This window comes from Branchiostoma lanceolatum, chromosome 1 (assembly GCF_035083965.1).
Source record: "Branchiostoma lanceolatum isolate klBraLanc5 chromosome 1, klBraLanc5.hap2, whole genome shotgun sequence".
Lineage (NCBI taxonomy): Eukaryota > Metazoa > Chordata > Leptocardii > Amphioxiformes > Branchiostomatidae > Branchiostoma > Branchiostoma lanceolatum.
Genome location: NC_089722.1, coordinates 34,144,858 through 34,157,221, shown reverse-complemented (window position 1 = coordinate 34,157,221; position 12,364 = coordinate 34,144,858). Strand labels below are relative to the sequence as shown.

Below are 12,364 nucleotides of genomic sequence, written 5' to 3'. Positions count from 1 at the left end.
CTGGTATTCCAGTGGGACTCGAATTCCATCCTGGCATTCCATCCTGGGATTCCATCCTGGCATTCCATCCTGGCATTCCATCCTGGCATTCCATCCTGGCATTCCATCCTGGCATTCCATCCTTAGCTAACATCCCTGGGCATTCACGCTCTAGAGGACTTAGTTCTATAGTTCAGGGAACATAAGTGTACAAGCTGTTGCATGATGTATGCTGTGTCTGTTGGTAAGTGGACTTTGATGTTGAAATTTGTGAAGATTTGGCCTAACATGTTGTTCATGTAAACAGCAGTCCTATCAGAGTAGAATAGTCATTTTGTATGGTGGGAACCCGGTCCGTGGGCTGACTTTTCAGTTGTCATGATCAGGCTGTGAAGAAATCCATGTTCGTTCTGGCAGTGGGGTGTGCCTGGTAGAAGCTAGTGGAACTGTCGCTGTCTGTGTGTGTGTGCGTGTCTGTTTGTGTGTGCGTGTCTGTATTTGTCCAGTAGAACAGGTCCCCGTCAGCCCTTTTCATTAGAAATCCTGTATGAACAGCACCACCTATCACTGTGCCCTAAGCAGGGTACAGTAAAAATTAAAACAACAACCACCGTCGCCATGGCAATGTCTTTTTATCATTGCCAGTCTTGTTATATGAGTACCACCCATCATGTATAAGGTCGTCATTTGCTCAAGGATTTTCCCTGAAAATTGTCCGTGCAAACATGTTTTGACTCAAGGCTTGTTTAATCTAATAATTTAACCATATCGATAGCAACCAAACAGGATCATTTATGAAGTGTACCCTGTGAATAATGAATGAATAATTCATTTTGACACGACCCCCTCTCACATAGCACAGCAAAGGTCAATCCCCTGGGGTTCAAAGCGCAAGGATACCGGGCGGAAATGGGGTTCGAACACAAACTCAATTCGTACCTAGAACACAGCATTTTAAAACTGTTTGGAGCCTTATAGATATCTAAGGTGGTTTAGCACTAGATTATGAGGAATATAAACCAAAATATACTTCATTAAGGTAAATATTTTCTACCTTTTTCCGCGCACTTCTTCGGACGCGGAAGCATATAAGGGTGTGCACTCCTGATCCTGACGTAATCGAAACCAACCAAAAGCCCTTTGTGTTCCTGTTGTTGTCAACGACATCGCCATTTTTCGAGAAAGGTGAGTTACAATTCGTTTTGCAGGAAAAATAAGCTAATTTGGCTAAGGAATCAAAAGTGTCACCGTGGTCTCTGTAAATGTAGAACGTCCCAGACGGGCCAAAGCGTCTCAGATAATGAAAGCAGACGGCCCTTGGCATGTTGTAGCTTTACTGAAGAATCCAAATAGGCACGATGGGAGCCTAATCATCTTCGCCAAGAAGACTATGTTCTTGGTGCCGTGTGTGGGTTTGTTTGAGGGTACAAATCCCATAATGATTGTGTTTGTGGACAGCGAGAAGTCTGGAAGTTGTGGATCTTCATGTCATTTTTCTAGTATGTGGATAGGTGTCCCTAAAATAAGGGACACATTCGATACAAGAGTTTTTCTTTTTATAGTGAGTATTTTTCGTGTGTTTTTCCGTTGTTGTGATGTAACAGGAAGGCGTTAAATGATGATTTGGTATATTTTTCGAAGCTAGATATACAGGACTTAGTGGATGAGCAAGTTGAAATTGACATTGCGAATGGATTAAATTCTAACCATTCAGAAAATGCACAGTCCACTTCTGGGCTAAAAGCGACCTCTCATTTGATAAAATACAAAGGTTGCTTTGGAAACGAAGGCCAGCACCTTTCAACCCGTTACCCTTCACCTCTTCGTGTCATACTTCAAAACAAACATGGACGGTGAAGCTATGTGTTGTATAAGTTTCAACACTTTAGGCTTGGTCCAACTGAGAAGCATATGATAAATTACGACTACTTCAATGAAAGCAATCAATGTTTGATTCAGATAAGAAATAGCCGTCAAACGACCCGGAGGTCAAGGGATTAGGTTGGTTGGTAGGTAGTAAGTAAACAAGGTGAAGATAAATCCAGCGTGTGTACGTGTAGCCTTTGAAATTCAATCCGATCGACCTTTGATGGTGTGGTGCCTCTGCCTGAAGTGACAAATTTGATCAGCTTTGTGCGCATAAACATCAAGCAAAGTGTTTGAAGTGATTTATGATTTTGTTAGCCTACTACAGGTTTTGAACCACTCGCGCCGGGAATGATCCTTACTCTTTTCGATAAGTGCAATGTTTTCTTTTACGTGTTCTAGGTGCGGCTCTCACGGGATCTCGATTTAACGTCCTGTTTACACCTACGCCTGAGTGGAGTGAGGAAAGTCGCGTAAAGTGCCGGGGCATATCAGTAGTTTCGAACTCGGGACCTCTCAGTTATGGGCGAAACACCCTGCATTGTGCCACACGATTCTGTAGTGTCTTATGAATGTACATTTTAATGACACCATCATTCTAAAGACATATATGGAAATATGTATTCTAATATGTTCTTATGCTACTTTTTGAGATATCAAAACAACATCCTCCATTTTTCATAATTTATTCACCCACCGGAAATGGGTAGGGCTGTTAGTATACGTCGGCATGTTGGGTAGGTCCAAAATCATTTTCTGTTGTCCACATTTATAATAATCAAACAGCATCATTATTCTTCATAAAAACAACAGATATTGTACACGCATATTCTACGATTCAAGTACACTGTGTTTTTGTGTTTGTCCTGGTTAATTTTGCATGTTTTCACATCTGATTGACCCCTGAATCCTTCGTCACTGGCTGGACTGATCCATTCGAACGGGGTGAAATCCTGGTCTCATCTAAAACATCTGTCTGTATATAGCTCTAGCTTTGCAGGCCTTCCGAACGGCGTCGGCATTTATTTTCGGGGATTTTCAAATTATCGGAGCCAATTTTTTTTGGCTTGGGAAACCGTATCTGCCCGTGGTCGGCAGAAAATAAACGGCCGTGAGGTCTACAAAGGAGGCTAATGTGGCTCTTTGAAATGCCGATAGGCACCGGGGATGCTTAAGATTTGAGGTTTGACATGTACTAGGTAAATGTGTTTTGAAGATATCATTTTTGTATAGATTAACCATGTGTTGCATTGGAAAGTATTTTCTGGGCCTGAAGAATATGCATTGACCGTCTCTTAACCTCAAAACTGGAATATGTCTGGTAAAATAATGTTCCAATATTATCAAGAAGTATATTTTGATAAATGATGATCCGATTTTGCCATATTTTGTGTTTGCTTAAGTGTGACATCAGTACAATATTGAGTACTTACTTGTGTGTATTATACATATGTATGCTAAAAGATGTCAGAAATGGCTGAGAGAGGCTTACTGACTGCAAAAAAGGTATAGATTTATTGGAAATGATGGAATACGTGATTTATTCTAGCTTTATACATCAACAGTATTCATGAGTCATAAACTTTCAATCAAAATGTGCAACGTCTAGCCCTCTATCACAAAGAAAATGTTTTTAGTGGCTACTAGAACCCCCGAAAAGAGGGGTTATTGCAATGCATGACCTGAATGTGGTATTAGGCAATGCTCTATATCAAAAACAAATAATTTGGTATATGCAGAAAAATTCTCAAGAAGTTTTGTTTTCACAACTGTTGAAACCCTATCTAGACCGGGCTTTTTTATCTCTGGGACGCGGGTTCATTCGCCCCCCTCACTTCAAAACGGTATTGTGTATCATCATTATATTTGTAGTAAGGGAAGTACATCTAAATATTTCCTTAATTTTTCTTATCGTTATGACGTAATATGACGTAAATATGCCGTCACTGAATGTGATTTTATGGGCTAAAACTGTCAAAAAAGGGAATTCCCGTGATACCTAAAGTTATTGACAAATAACGAATTATATACTAACAAAAAGGTATCATATTGATATCAAAGTCAGCCAAGACGTTTTTTTGTTAATGGTAACCACATTGACGTTAACATGACAATCATAGAATCCGCCATCTTGGATAGGCAATCTTGACATTTCTAAAAATATATTCTTGCCACTTGTAACACCACATTTGAAACACAATGAAAAAAAGTCTGGTAACATTATTTTAAATGTTTTCTTGCTAAAATATATCAGGTAATGACGAATTTGAAGCGAAAAAAGCCCGCTTATTACTAAACTAATGATATTGGTCGCCATCGTCGATTTTGACCGATTAAGTAATTGGATTAGTATAATTTATGAATATTAAGTCATTAACGTTACATTAAATTGCATATGGTGTTGATAATGTAGGAAGAAAAATGTGGTTGAACAACAAAACATTGAAACCTCATTGTCTTAGCCAAAAATTAGTGAATTTTGTCAAATATGCCTGTCAGAAACCTATTGCCATGGCAACACAAAAAGTACTAAACACAAAAAGTACTATTGTTATGAAAGTGTTGCCAACTGAATTCTCGAAAAGTCAGGAAGTTTGTTAGTCCTAGCACACGTCGTTCGGCAGTTATACGACGTCAAAGTAGATTATTCGTGGATACAGGTTTTGCAATGGGGTTGGGTGGACTGATACATGTTATAATCAGACGCCAATTCTAACAACCAGATTCATTTAAGTGAATTGTGTACTTGTGAATTTCTCCGTCTGGCCAGTTGTAGTGAAAGTGATCCCCAACCAGTTAACATAAATCTAAGCGACAGAAAAGACAGACGCTATGTACAATACTTACAGGTTCATTATACGAGGAAATTCCCCTAGCTATTTTGAACAAGTACAATTGACAGTGGACAATGGGCTTTACTTCGCGTCCTACGGACTGCTACCTTTTACAGTAGCGTACATGCCGGGTGAGCGATACAGCTGGGATTTATTTATTTATTTATTGGTTCGGCATGTTGCCAGGGTTACCCAACTAGCCAGAGGCTATTACTCAGGTCTTGTTGGTCCAGAGCCAAGGTCACAAACTACTAGTACTCGACCACAAGCATGCTACAACGTAGCTTCGTGCATGGGTTAACTCATAATAACAGCAAGTTAGAAGTTATACTAACATCCAGGCCTCGTTTTGTCATTCCAGGTTCCAGAAAAGCCATCATTAAAAAAACAGTTGCATAAAGTGTCAGCAGACATCGTACACAAGGTCATAGATATGCCCTGATTCTTTAAAAAAACCTGATAGACGGTCATTAAGAAAATTGTATCAGTAGCATATGGGCCGGAGTTAACAAAGCAATCCTTATTTGAGTTCAGCGGCCGATCCAGGAGCAAAGTTACTAGTAATCACAACACCTCTGCCTGCCACCGCTATTTTACTTAAAGATGGCCCCGCAGCGAAATCCCGTCTACCAGCCGGAGCTCATTTCCATTGATACGCTGAAAGCTGTTTCGAAGGGGAACTCGATCGAGAGTAGCGAGCTGGCTCAGGTGAACGACGCTTTGATGCAAGCTGCCAATACGGACCACGGACGGCATCCCTACAGATACGGCATTGCTTCTGTCAATTTCAAAGGATACGAAGGAGGTACCGGCAATAGAGATTTGCGTAAACGTCTGCTCAGTCAACTTCAAGAACAGATACGTGTATCGATCATTTTTGTGCAAGAGTGTCCGTGGGCCGATCCAGTCAAACAGCTGCAGCTAGAGGAACCGTTTTGCTACACAGGAGTGAATAATGAAGCTGGAATAATCTGGAATAGCGATGTGTTTGAACTGAGACGGTTAGACTCGTACAGACTGATTGGAGACAAGTACCCATATCTAATTCTACATCGCGGACGGGTATGCGTAGCTGAAATGTCAATCAAAGATCAACCTACTGGAGATACAGCAAGTAGCAACATTGCAATTGAGAACGAGCCAAATGTCTCAGACTTCATAGCCATCTCCTGGCACGGACCGCACAAGAGTACTGATGCAGAAAAACAGTTGATATTTCGAGACCTTCTTGCTTTTTTCAAAACACTGAGAGTCACAAAACACAAGGACGACCAGAGAGCATGCATCATTGGTGGAGATTTCAACTTCAGTCTGGACAAAGCATGCGACAACATCGACGACGGTTACCCTGGACTGGCAATCCCTACTTCATATGGATCAGAAACAATCGACTACTTCATATTCACCTCCGATTTGATCAACATTCTGCATGCTCAGCAACTTTCCTTATATTATGACGTTGGAAGTGTGTATACAGCACAGGACAGAAACAGGGCCAGAACAGAGACGTGTAAGACTGCATCTAACATAGTCATCGACCACAGTCCAGTCTTCGCTGTACTAGATCTGGGCAGTCCCAATCCATTCTCCTCTCCATCCAAAATCATCAGGACCAGGTACAATGAAAAGAAAAGTTTATCAAAGGTCAACTAGAATGAACAGCAAAGCCAGAAATGCTGTGATATTTCAAGAGTGATCTTTAAAAACATTGTATGTAAATATTACTAGAAAGTATTAATTTCAAAACAGGATCAAAATAATGTAGCAAGCAGCGGTAACAGTAATCTTTGCAGATACTTTTCCTTTGGCACTTATTTATATATACATTTGATAATTAACAGTGGTATTAAGAAGCTACGCAAGTAGTGATTGTGGCATACCACTTTTTCACTCGACTTTGATCGTGGGTTTAACTTTACTTTTAGCCATTTTCGGTGCGTCAGAAACTGGAGTTCAGGGGTATTAGTCTAAGAACTGGTACGTAATCGGACATTACAGTTATGGATGGGGTCAATTCCATGAATTAAAGAGGCTAATCTGTCGACGTATGTTTTCTCTGTGTTTTCACAATTATGTATTCCCCTATGGTAGCCCGGTTCAATGAAATATTAATAACATCTTATTTCGGAGTTAAATTGAATAAGACAAATAAGGGACTCTAAGATGATGAGTGGTAATCGAGTCTTTTATACGTTGATGAAGACTTTAATGAGGTTGATGTCTGTAATTTATTCAGAGTTTTGTAATAAAACCTTGTTTTCCAATCCCATCCTTAGTCACCGACGAAAGACAGTGGATGCTGTCTGAAACGTCTGTTTCAACATTTTATCCGGTTGCTTAAGTAACTAGCCAGGATATGACATATGACGCACACTTTACTACCAATTACTAAGTAATGGATCCTTCTCAATCTTGCCTTAGGACAATCAAAGAACCATCTATAATGGATATGACTCCTGATAGCACCAGGTCTGGGGCGACTTCAGGCGCTCAAAGTTCAACAAGGAAAAGGAAAGACGAAAGGTAAGCTTTTTTAGGATATTTCGAATAAGTTTGGTGAGGATATTTCAAGTAAGTTTTTTTTGATAATATGATAAATAAGTATTTCTACGGCAAAAGCTTCCCCGGACTATTACAATATGGATCTCTCTTCCTTGGGAGCGCTTCCCACACACATACAACAAACACATACACAACGTAAACTGCTATCTCCTTAGTATCTCTTCAACTTAGTCCAGTGCCTATAGCTAGTAGTGGCCAACACTGACATTTCACTGAGCAAAACCGTTTCCATAACACGTTTCCAAACTCGCCCCATAAGCCCCCTTCACACTTGTGTGTACATACAAGCCCGCATGAGTTCAGTATTAACTTGTTTTTAAGTTTCCAGCCGAAGAAGCAATTTCTTTGCTTCGGTAACTAGCGGCTGCTCAACGGTAGGTCAAAGATAAAACAACCCCACCCCCAAACACACTTGAATATACGCACAAGTATGATGGGGCATTTACGATTCTGCCTCGGGAGTGTGGGGTACTTCAACATGTAACTGTATACATAGCCCCCTTTTCTGGATACTGTTGCTTCGGATACGCATTGCAAGTACTAGTTGGCTATACGTTTCATTTCCTACCTCAGAGGGCCTACAAATGCGATCTGTGGTTTATCCCGAATGGTGACATCAGCCGTGGTATTCAATGAGAGGCTAACCGTGGAGGAGCTTGGTGTCGAGCTGCGCAGGAGAAACATTCCTGTGGGGTCCAACAGTCGAGATGACATGAACGTACAGCTCTGTGAGGAGATAGAAGGAAAAAGCACGAGCATTGCAGGGTAAGAACGTAGATACAGGCTAATCCAGAAACGTCTTTAAAAATCTAATTAGCAAAGTCTGCACTAGAATATGTAGACGCCATATTTCTGTGACATAAGCAATCTTGGTAAGATCTTAGGTAAAGGATGCAATTTCACTCAAATGTACCACGTACTTCAAAAGCGGCCATACCTGTCAATCATAATCAACATGCGGTTTATCGTTGCTACAACTTGTGCATCATGTCCAAGTCGGCCACGAAACAAACACACATGTTTTGCCCAATAAAGGAATTGTTTGTATGTATATGGGACAAAATGACCAAAATAATGTGCAGTAGCCCACTAGCTTGCTGGATTCCAAGTTATTCCAAGCTCTGGTTCAGGAAATATCGATGTTTTTTTATTATTATTGGGAATAAAGACGGACGAAAAAGAGGAAGAAGAAACTGAAGAAAAAGAATATGTTTAACTTCGAAGGTAAACATAAAAGAATAACGTAACAAAACATAACATCACATGTACAGGGCATGACATTACACTATCACATGCGTGTTCCTTCATAACATAATATCTGAGTATGCTTAATTCCTTGTAGGCAGGGTACAGAGATGGAGTCTGATCTGTCTCGGGAGGTGTCCTTAGCAGTGCTGCCCAGACTACACGAGAACGAACTACGCTGGGAGCTGAAGAGGAGAAAAATAACTTCTGCTGCAGAAGACAGCCAGGACGGTCTGATGAAACGGCTCTGTGATGAGATGGGAAAGGAGTACTTTGGCCAGCAAGCAAGTGCACAGAGTTTCGAGAACAACGCAAGAAATACACCAACGAAGGAAGCACCTAACGTTACTACAACAGAGCAAACGATCGAAGCTGCGCCAATGCAAGAGTCACCTTTTCGAGCAACGGGAACAACCGATGAGAAATCAACGCTGCAAGCACCCTCTGAGGCAAAGGGGATAGGGGGTGGTGAATTAGAAGAAAGGCGTGGTAAAGGACATTTGCATAACGTACCCAGTAAAGCAGTGGGCAAGGGTGACGTGCTGTCTGGCCAACAGTGGGGAACAGCCACATATTTTGGCGCGGGATCGAGTATGCCTTTCAGCCCGAGTACAAGCTTCAATGCGGCTGTGAAGAGGAAACTGGAGACACAAGTTCAGGAGACTAGCAAGAGAAACGACACAGGGAATGAAACAACGAGAAAATACAGTGCTGTGAATGTGGCCACAACAAGTGGGTCATGGGTTGGAGAGCCGAAAATTGTTGGAAAAGAGCCATCCCCGAATTTGCAATGCACATTTAATTTAGGAGAATCACCTGAAACTCGCGCTGGTCCAAGGTCAGGCGCTATAACGGGAATGTCTGATGCTGAGAGATCGATTGAACACAGTCCCCGACCAAGTCCCAAAATGACTAGTGACAATCGCTGGAACTGTCCACACGCAGGATGTAACTTCAGGGCGCGCTCTGAGAGTAATCTGGATGAACATTACAGTGGGGTACACCTCCGTGAAAAAAAGTTCGGATGTGGGCTGTGTGGCTGGAGGACAGCTTGGAAGTCAAACCTAAATCAACACATGAAGAAACAACATCCACAGTCTGTCAATGTAACGCATGGTCACCAACTTGCACGAAATCCTGAAACACCTTAGCTGTGAGGACTGCGGCTACAAAAGAAGAGACGGACTCTAACCACAATATATCTATTAAATGGAAGAGCATTTGACAAAAATTATTATTGTAGTTACAGAGTTAAGTTTGCAGATCTGCAATTCTATTCGTAATTGTACATTTGGTCAAAGAGTTCGCATACGAACTGAGTGTACCACTTGCCGGTATACTCAACTCTTTGGCAAGGCACATTACCAGGTGAATGGATCCGGAAAAACGCAACTGTTGTCCCTGTCCCTAAGACCAAGCCTCCGTCCATTAGCGACCTCCGCCCTATTTCGTTAACTTCACTGTTGAGCAAAGTAGCAGAACTTTTCATCTGCCAGTTGGCCATGGCAGATATTCCCCCGCACATTGATACCCAGGAATTAGGAGGTATCAAGGGTAGATCAACAACCCACTGCCTTTTAGACATGACAAACTCTGTATTTTAAAAGGCTTGTGATAAGCCTAATGTCTTTTGCTCTCTCGTATCCACTGACTACAGTAAAGCATTCGATAGAGTCAGCCACACAGTCGCCATCCGTCGCTTACTTGACCTCGGCCTGCGGCCCTCGCTGGTTAGATGGGTCACTGACTTTCTTTCTAGCAGATATCAGACTGGGCGCTCTTGTGTCCTAAGGCCAGTTCCAGCTATCCCTGTCAAAGCGCTGATTATAATATTGTAATGACATTTAAATGAGGAAGGTGCTATGGCAATGGTGTGAACGTGTGCTGGGGTGAGGCGATAATTGCTCAGACTTCACCTCCCACTCCCCCGCCCGCTATTAGCATTAGATTAAGCGCTAATTGGATACCCTGCTATGCTGTTCTCTGTGCTTTCCCCGCCTCAGACGTTCAAAATCCGATATGGTCGACTTTTCAGAAGCTACAATTTAAGTTCAGCATGTTTCGACCACAGGCAGCGTCATGAAATACGAAGAGGGCACATTAGAAGAAGAGCAAAACTTTTCTGTAGTTACCTGAAACCTGAAAAGTTTTTTATTACCTTTGATCAAGTTTAGAAAACACCAAATTGCTAAGTTTCAGCAAGGAAATTATGGTTTCAGCTCTGGTTTTGTCCACAAGTCTTGTAGACAATGGCCTCTTGCTTATTTCCAGACAATACGTGTGAACAGCCAGGCAATAACGTTAACTCAATAGACATTAGTTCTATCCTTTCAAATATTAGATATCTACTATTCAGGTAAACAAGTTTGTTCTGGGTTTTATGGCTTCTGCCTGATGCAAAATTATTTCACATGATAAAGTTTATAAGTAGAATATGTGTGAAGAACAAGAGTATTCTTCCACATACATTTATAAAGCTCTAGCAGAGTAACAATAGGTGTCAGATGAATTTGTCAGACAATACACGTAAGACAATACACATGCATCGTCTGCCATCTGTCCAACAGTTGAGGCAACCTTGTTCTGTCCAGCCATAGCCTGGATACCAGACCTTTCGCGCGATGCGATGATAAGCCTTTTTGGGTGGGGAAGACCTAGCAGTACCAGGGATAGAGTTAGCACCCGGAAGCGCTTGCAATTGGCAGCCGAACTCAGATTTCTATTTGAGATAATTAGTGGGCCACGTGCTATCTGTGGCGGCGGCGCGAGTTGCTTCCCCGGCCGAGGGATTAGCTCCAGGAGCGCGGTGGTCCGCACCCAGGCTAGTCCAGCCACAAAAGTGCTGATGTTGGCACGTGACCCAAACCACTCAATTTCAAAACAAAACAAAAATGTTGTTAATCTATACGCTTTTCACTGTAAAGGGGTATTTGATAGCTACCGTGAAGGTAAATTTTACTAGCTTGTTTTCTAGGGAATTACGTGATGTCTAGGAAATTTACAGGCTGATTCGTGATGTGTCGGTCTGCATATAATTATTCACTACCCGCAAAATATGATTTGAAATCTATTGGGGTTCCTTTGTTGAAAAGGAGTCAACTAATGATTGCAACGATTGAACATTTGTTGAACATTCGTATTGTGGCAATATCAAAACTGCAACCCTAAATTCAAATCAGACTTTTGTCGACTTAATACAGGAACGTTGGTTCAAATCGTAAAGTGTATTTTTGGCCTACTGTGTTAACTCTTGTCCCCACAGAACGCAACAGCACGAACAATGTATAAAGCCGGTACTAAAACCAAACTAACGGGCAAGTCATGTTTTGTTTTGTCCCTTCCAGACAACTCTTATTTGTTGTTTGCTTGATTTGAAGCACAAAGTAAGACAAAGCTGTCCGGAAGTTCTCTCTTTATACTTGGTCTTAGGGGTTCTTGTTGTGACCATGTTAGTATGTACAGAAAAGTCATAGGGTTATAAGTGCTTGTATGTTTTTGTTTTAAAAAATTACACAAATTCATTTTTGTTAACATCTATGGCATCTCAAAATTGTATAAATAATAAAATAACAAAAGCTGATGCTACTGATTGTGCCTGTAGGTGTGCATTTATGCCAGACACTCAATACACATCCATCCTTCGTCTCGCGTGGTAGAGTCATGTTGGGTATCATTCGCTCTCTTTTATATAAAACGGGACTTGTGGAGATATCTCTGTCTGTCAATGAGCACTGCCTCAAAACTGTTATAGGGTGTGGACCCAAACAGTTAAATCAAATGAAAGCAAAATCTTTCCAAATAATGTCCTTTACCGTAATATGGTGTTTGATAGTCAATTTACCATGTAATTAATCATGCCATTATACCATGAGACAGTC

At 41.4% G+C, this 12,364-nt stretch overlaps 1 protein-coding gene across 1 annotated transcript; it reads left to right on the top strand.

Annotated features, from left to right (window-relative positions):
• The first annotated feature begins 1,122 nt into the window (after positions 1 to 1,122).
• Positions 1,123 to 12,364, top strand: LOC136420757 (uncharacterized). Its single transcript, XM_066407857.1, has 4 exons — positions 1,123 to 1,164; positions 7,101 to 7,202; positions 7,815 to 8,006; positions 8,584 to 12,364. Exons 2-4 carry the CDS (start codon positions 7,123 to 7,125, stop codon positions 9,635 to 9,637), a joined length of 1,326 nt encoding a protein of 441 aa, XP_066263954.1. The 5' UTR covers positions 1,123 to 1,164; positions 7,101 to 7,122; the 3' UTR covers positions 9,638 to 12,364.

Coding starts and splice junctions, on each gene's coding strand:
- LOC136420757 (XM_066407857.1), top strand. CDS start 7,123: ATGGATATGACTCCTGATAGCACCAGGTCTGGGGCGACTTCAGGCGCT. Junction 7,203..7,814: donor AGGAAAAGGAAAGACGAAAG/GTAAGCTTTTTT, acceptor TTCCTACCTCAG/AGGGCCTACAAATGCGATCT. Junction 8,007..8,583: donor AAAAGCACGAGCATTGCAGG/GTAAGAACGTAG, acceptor AATTCCTTGTAG/GCAGGGTACAGAGATGGAGT.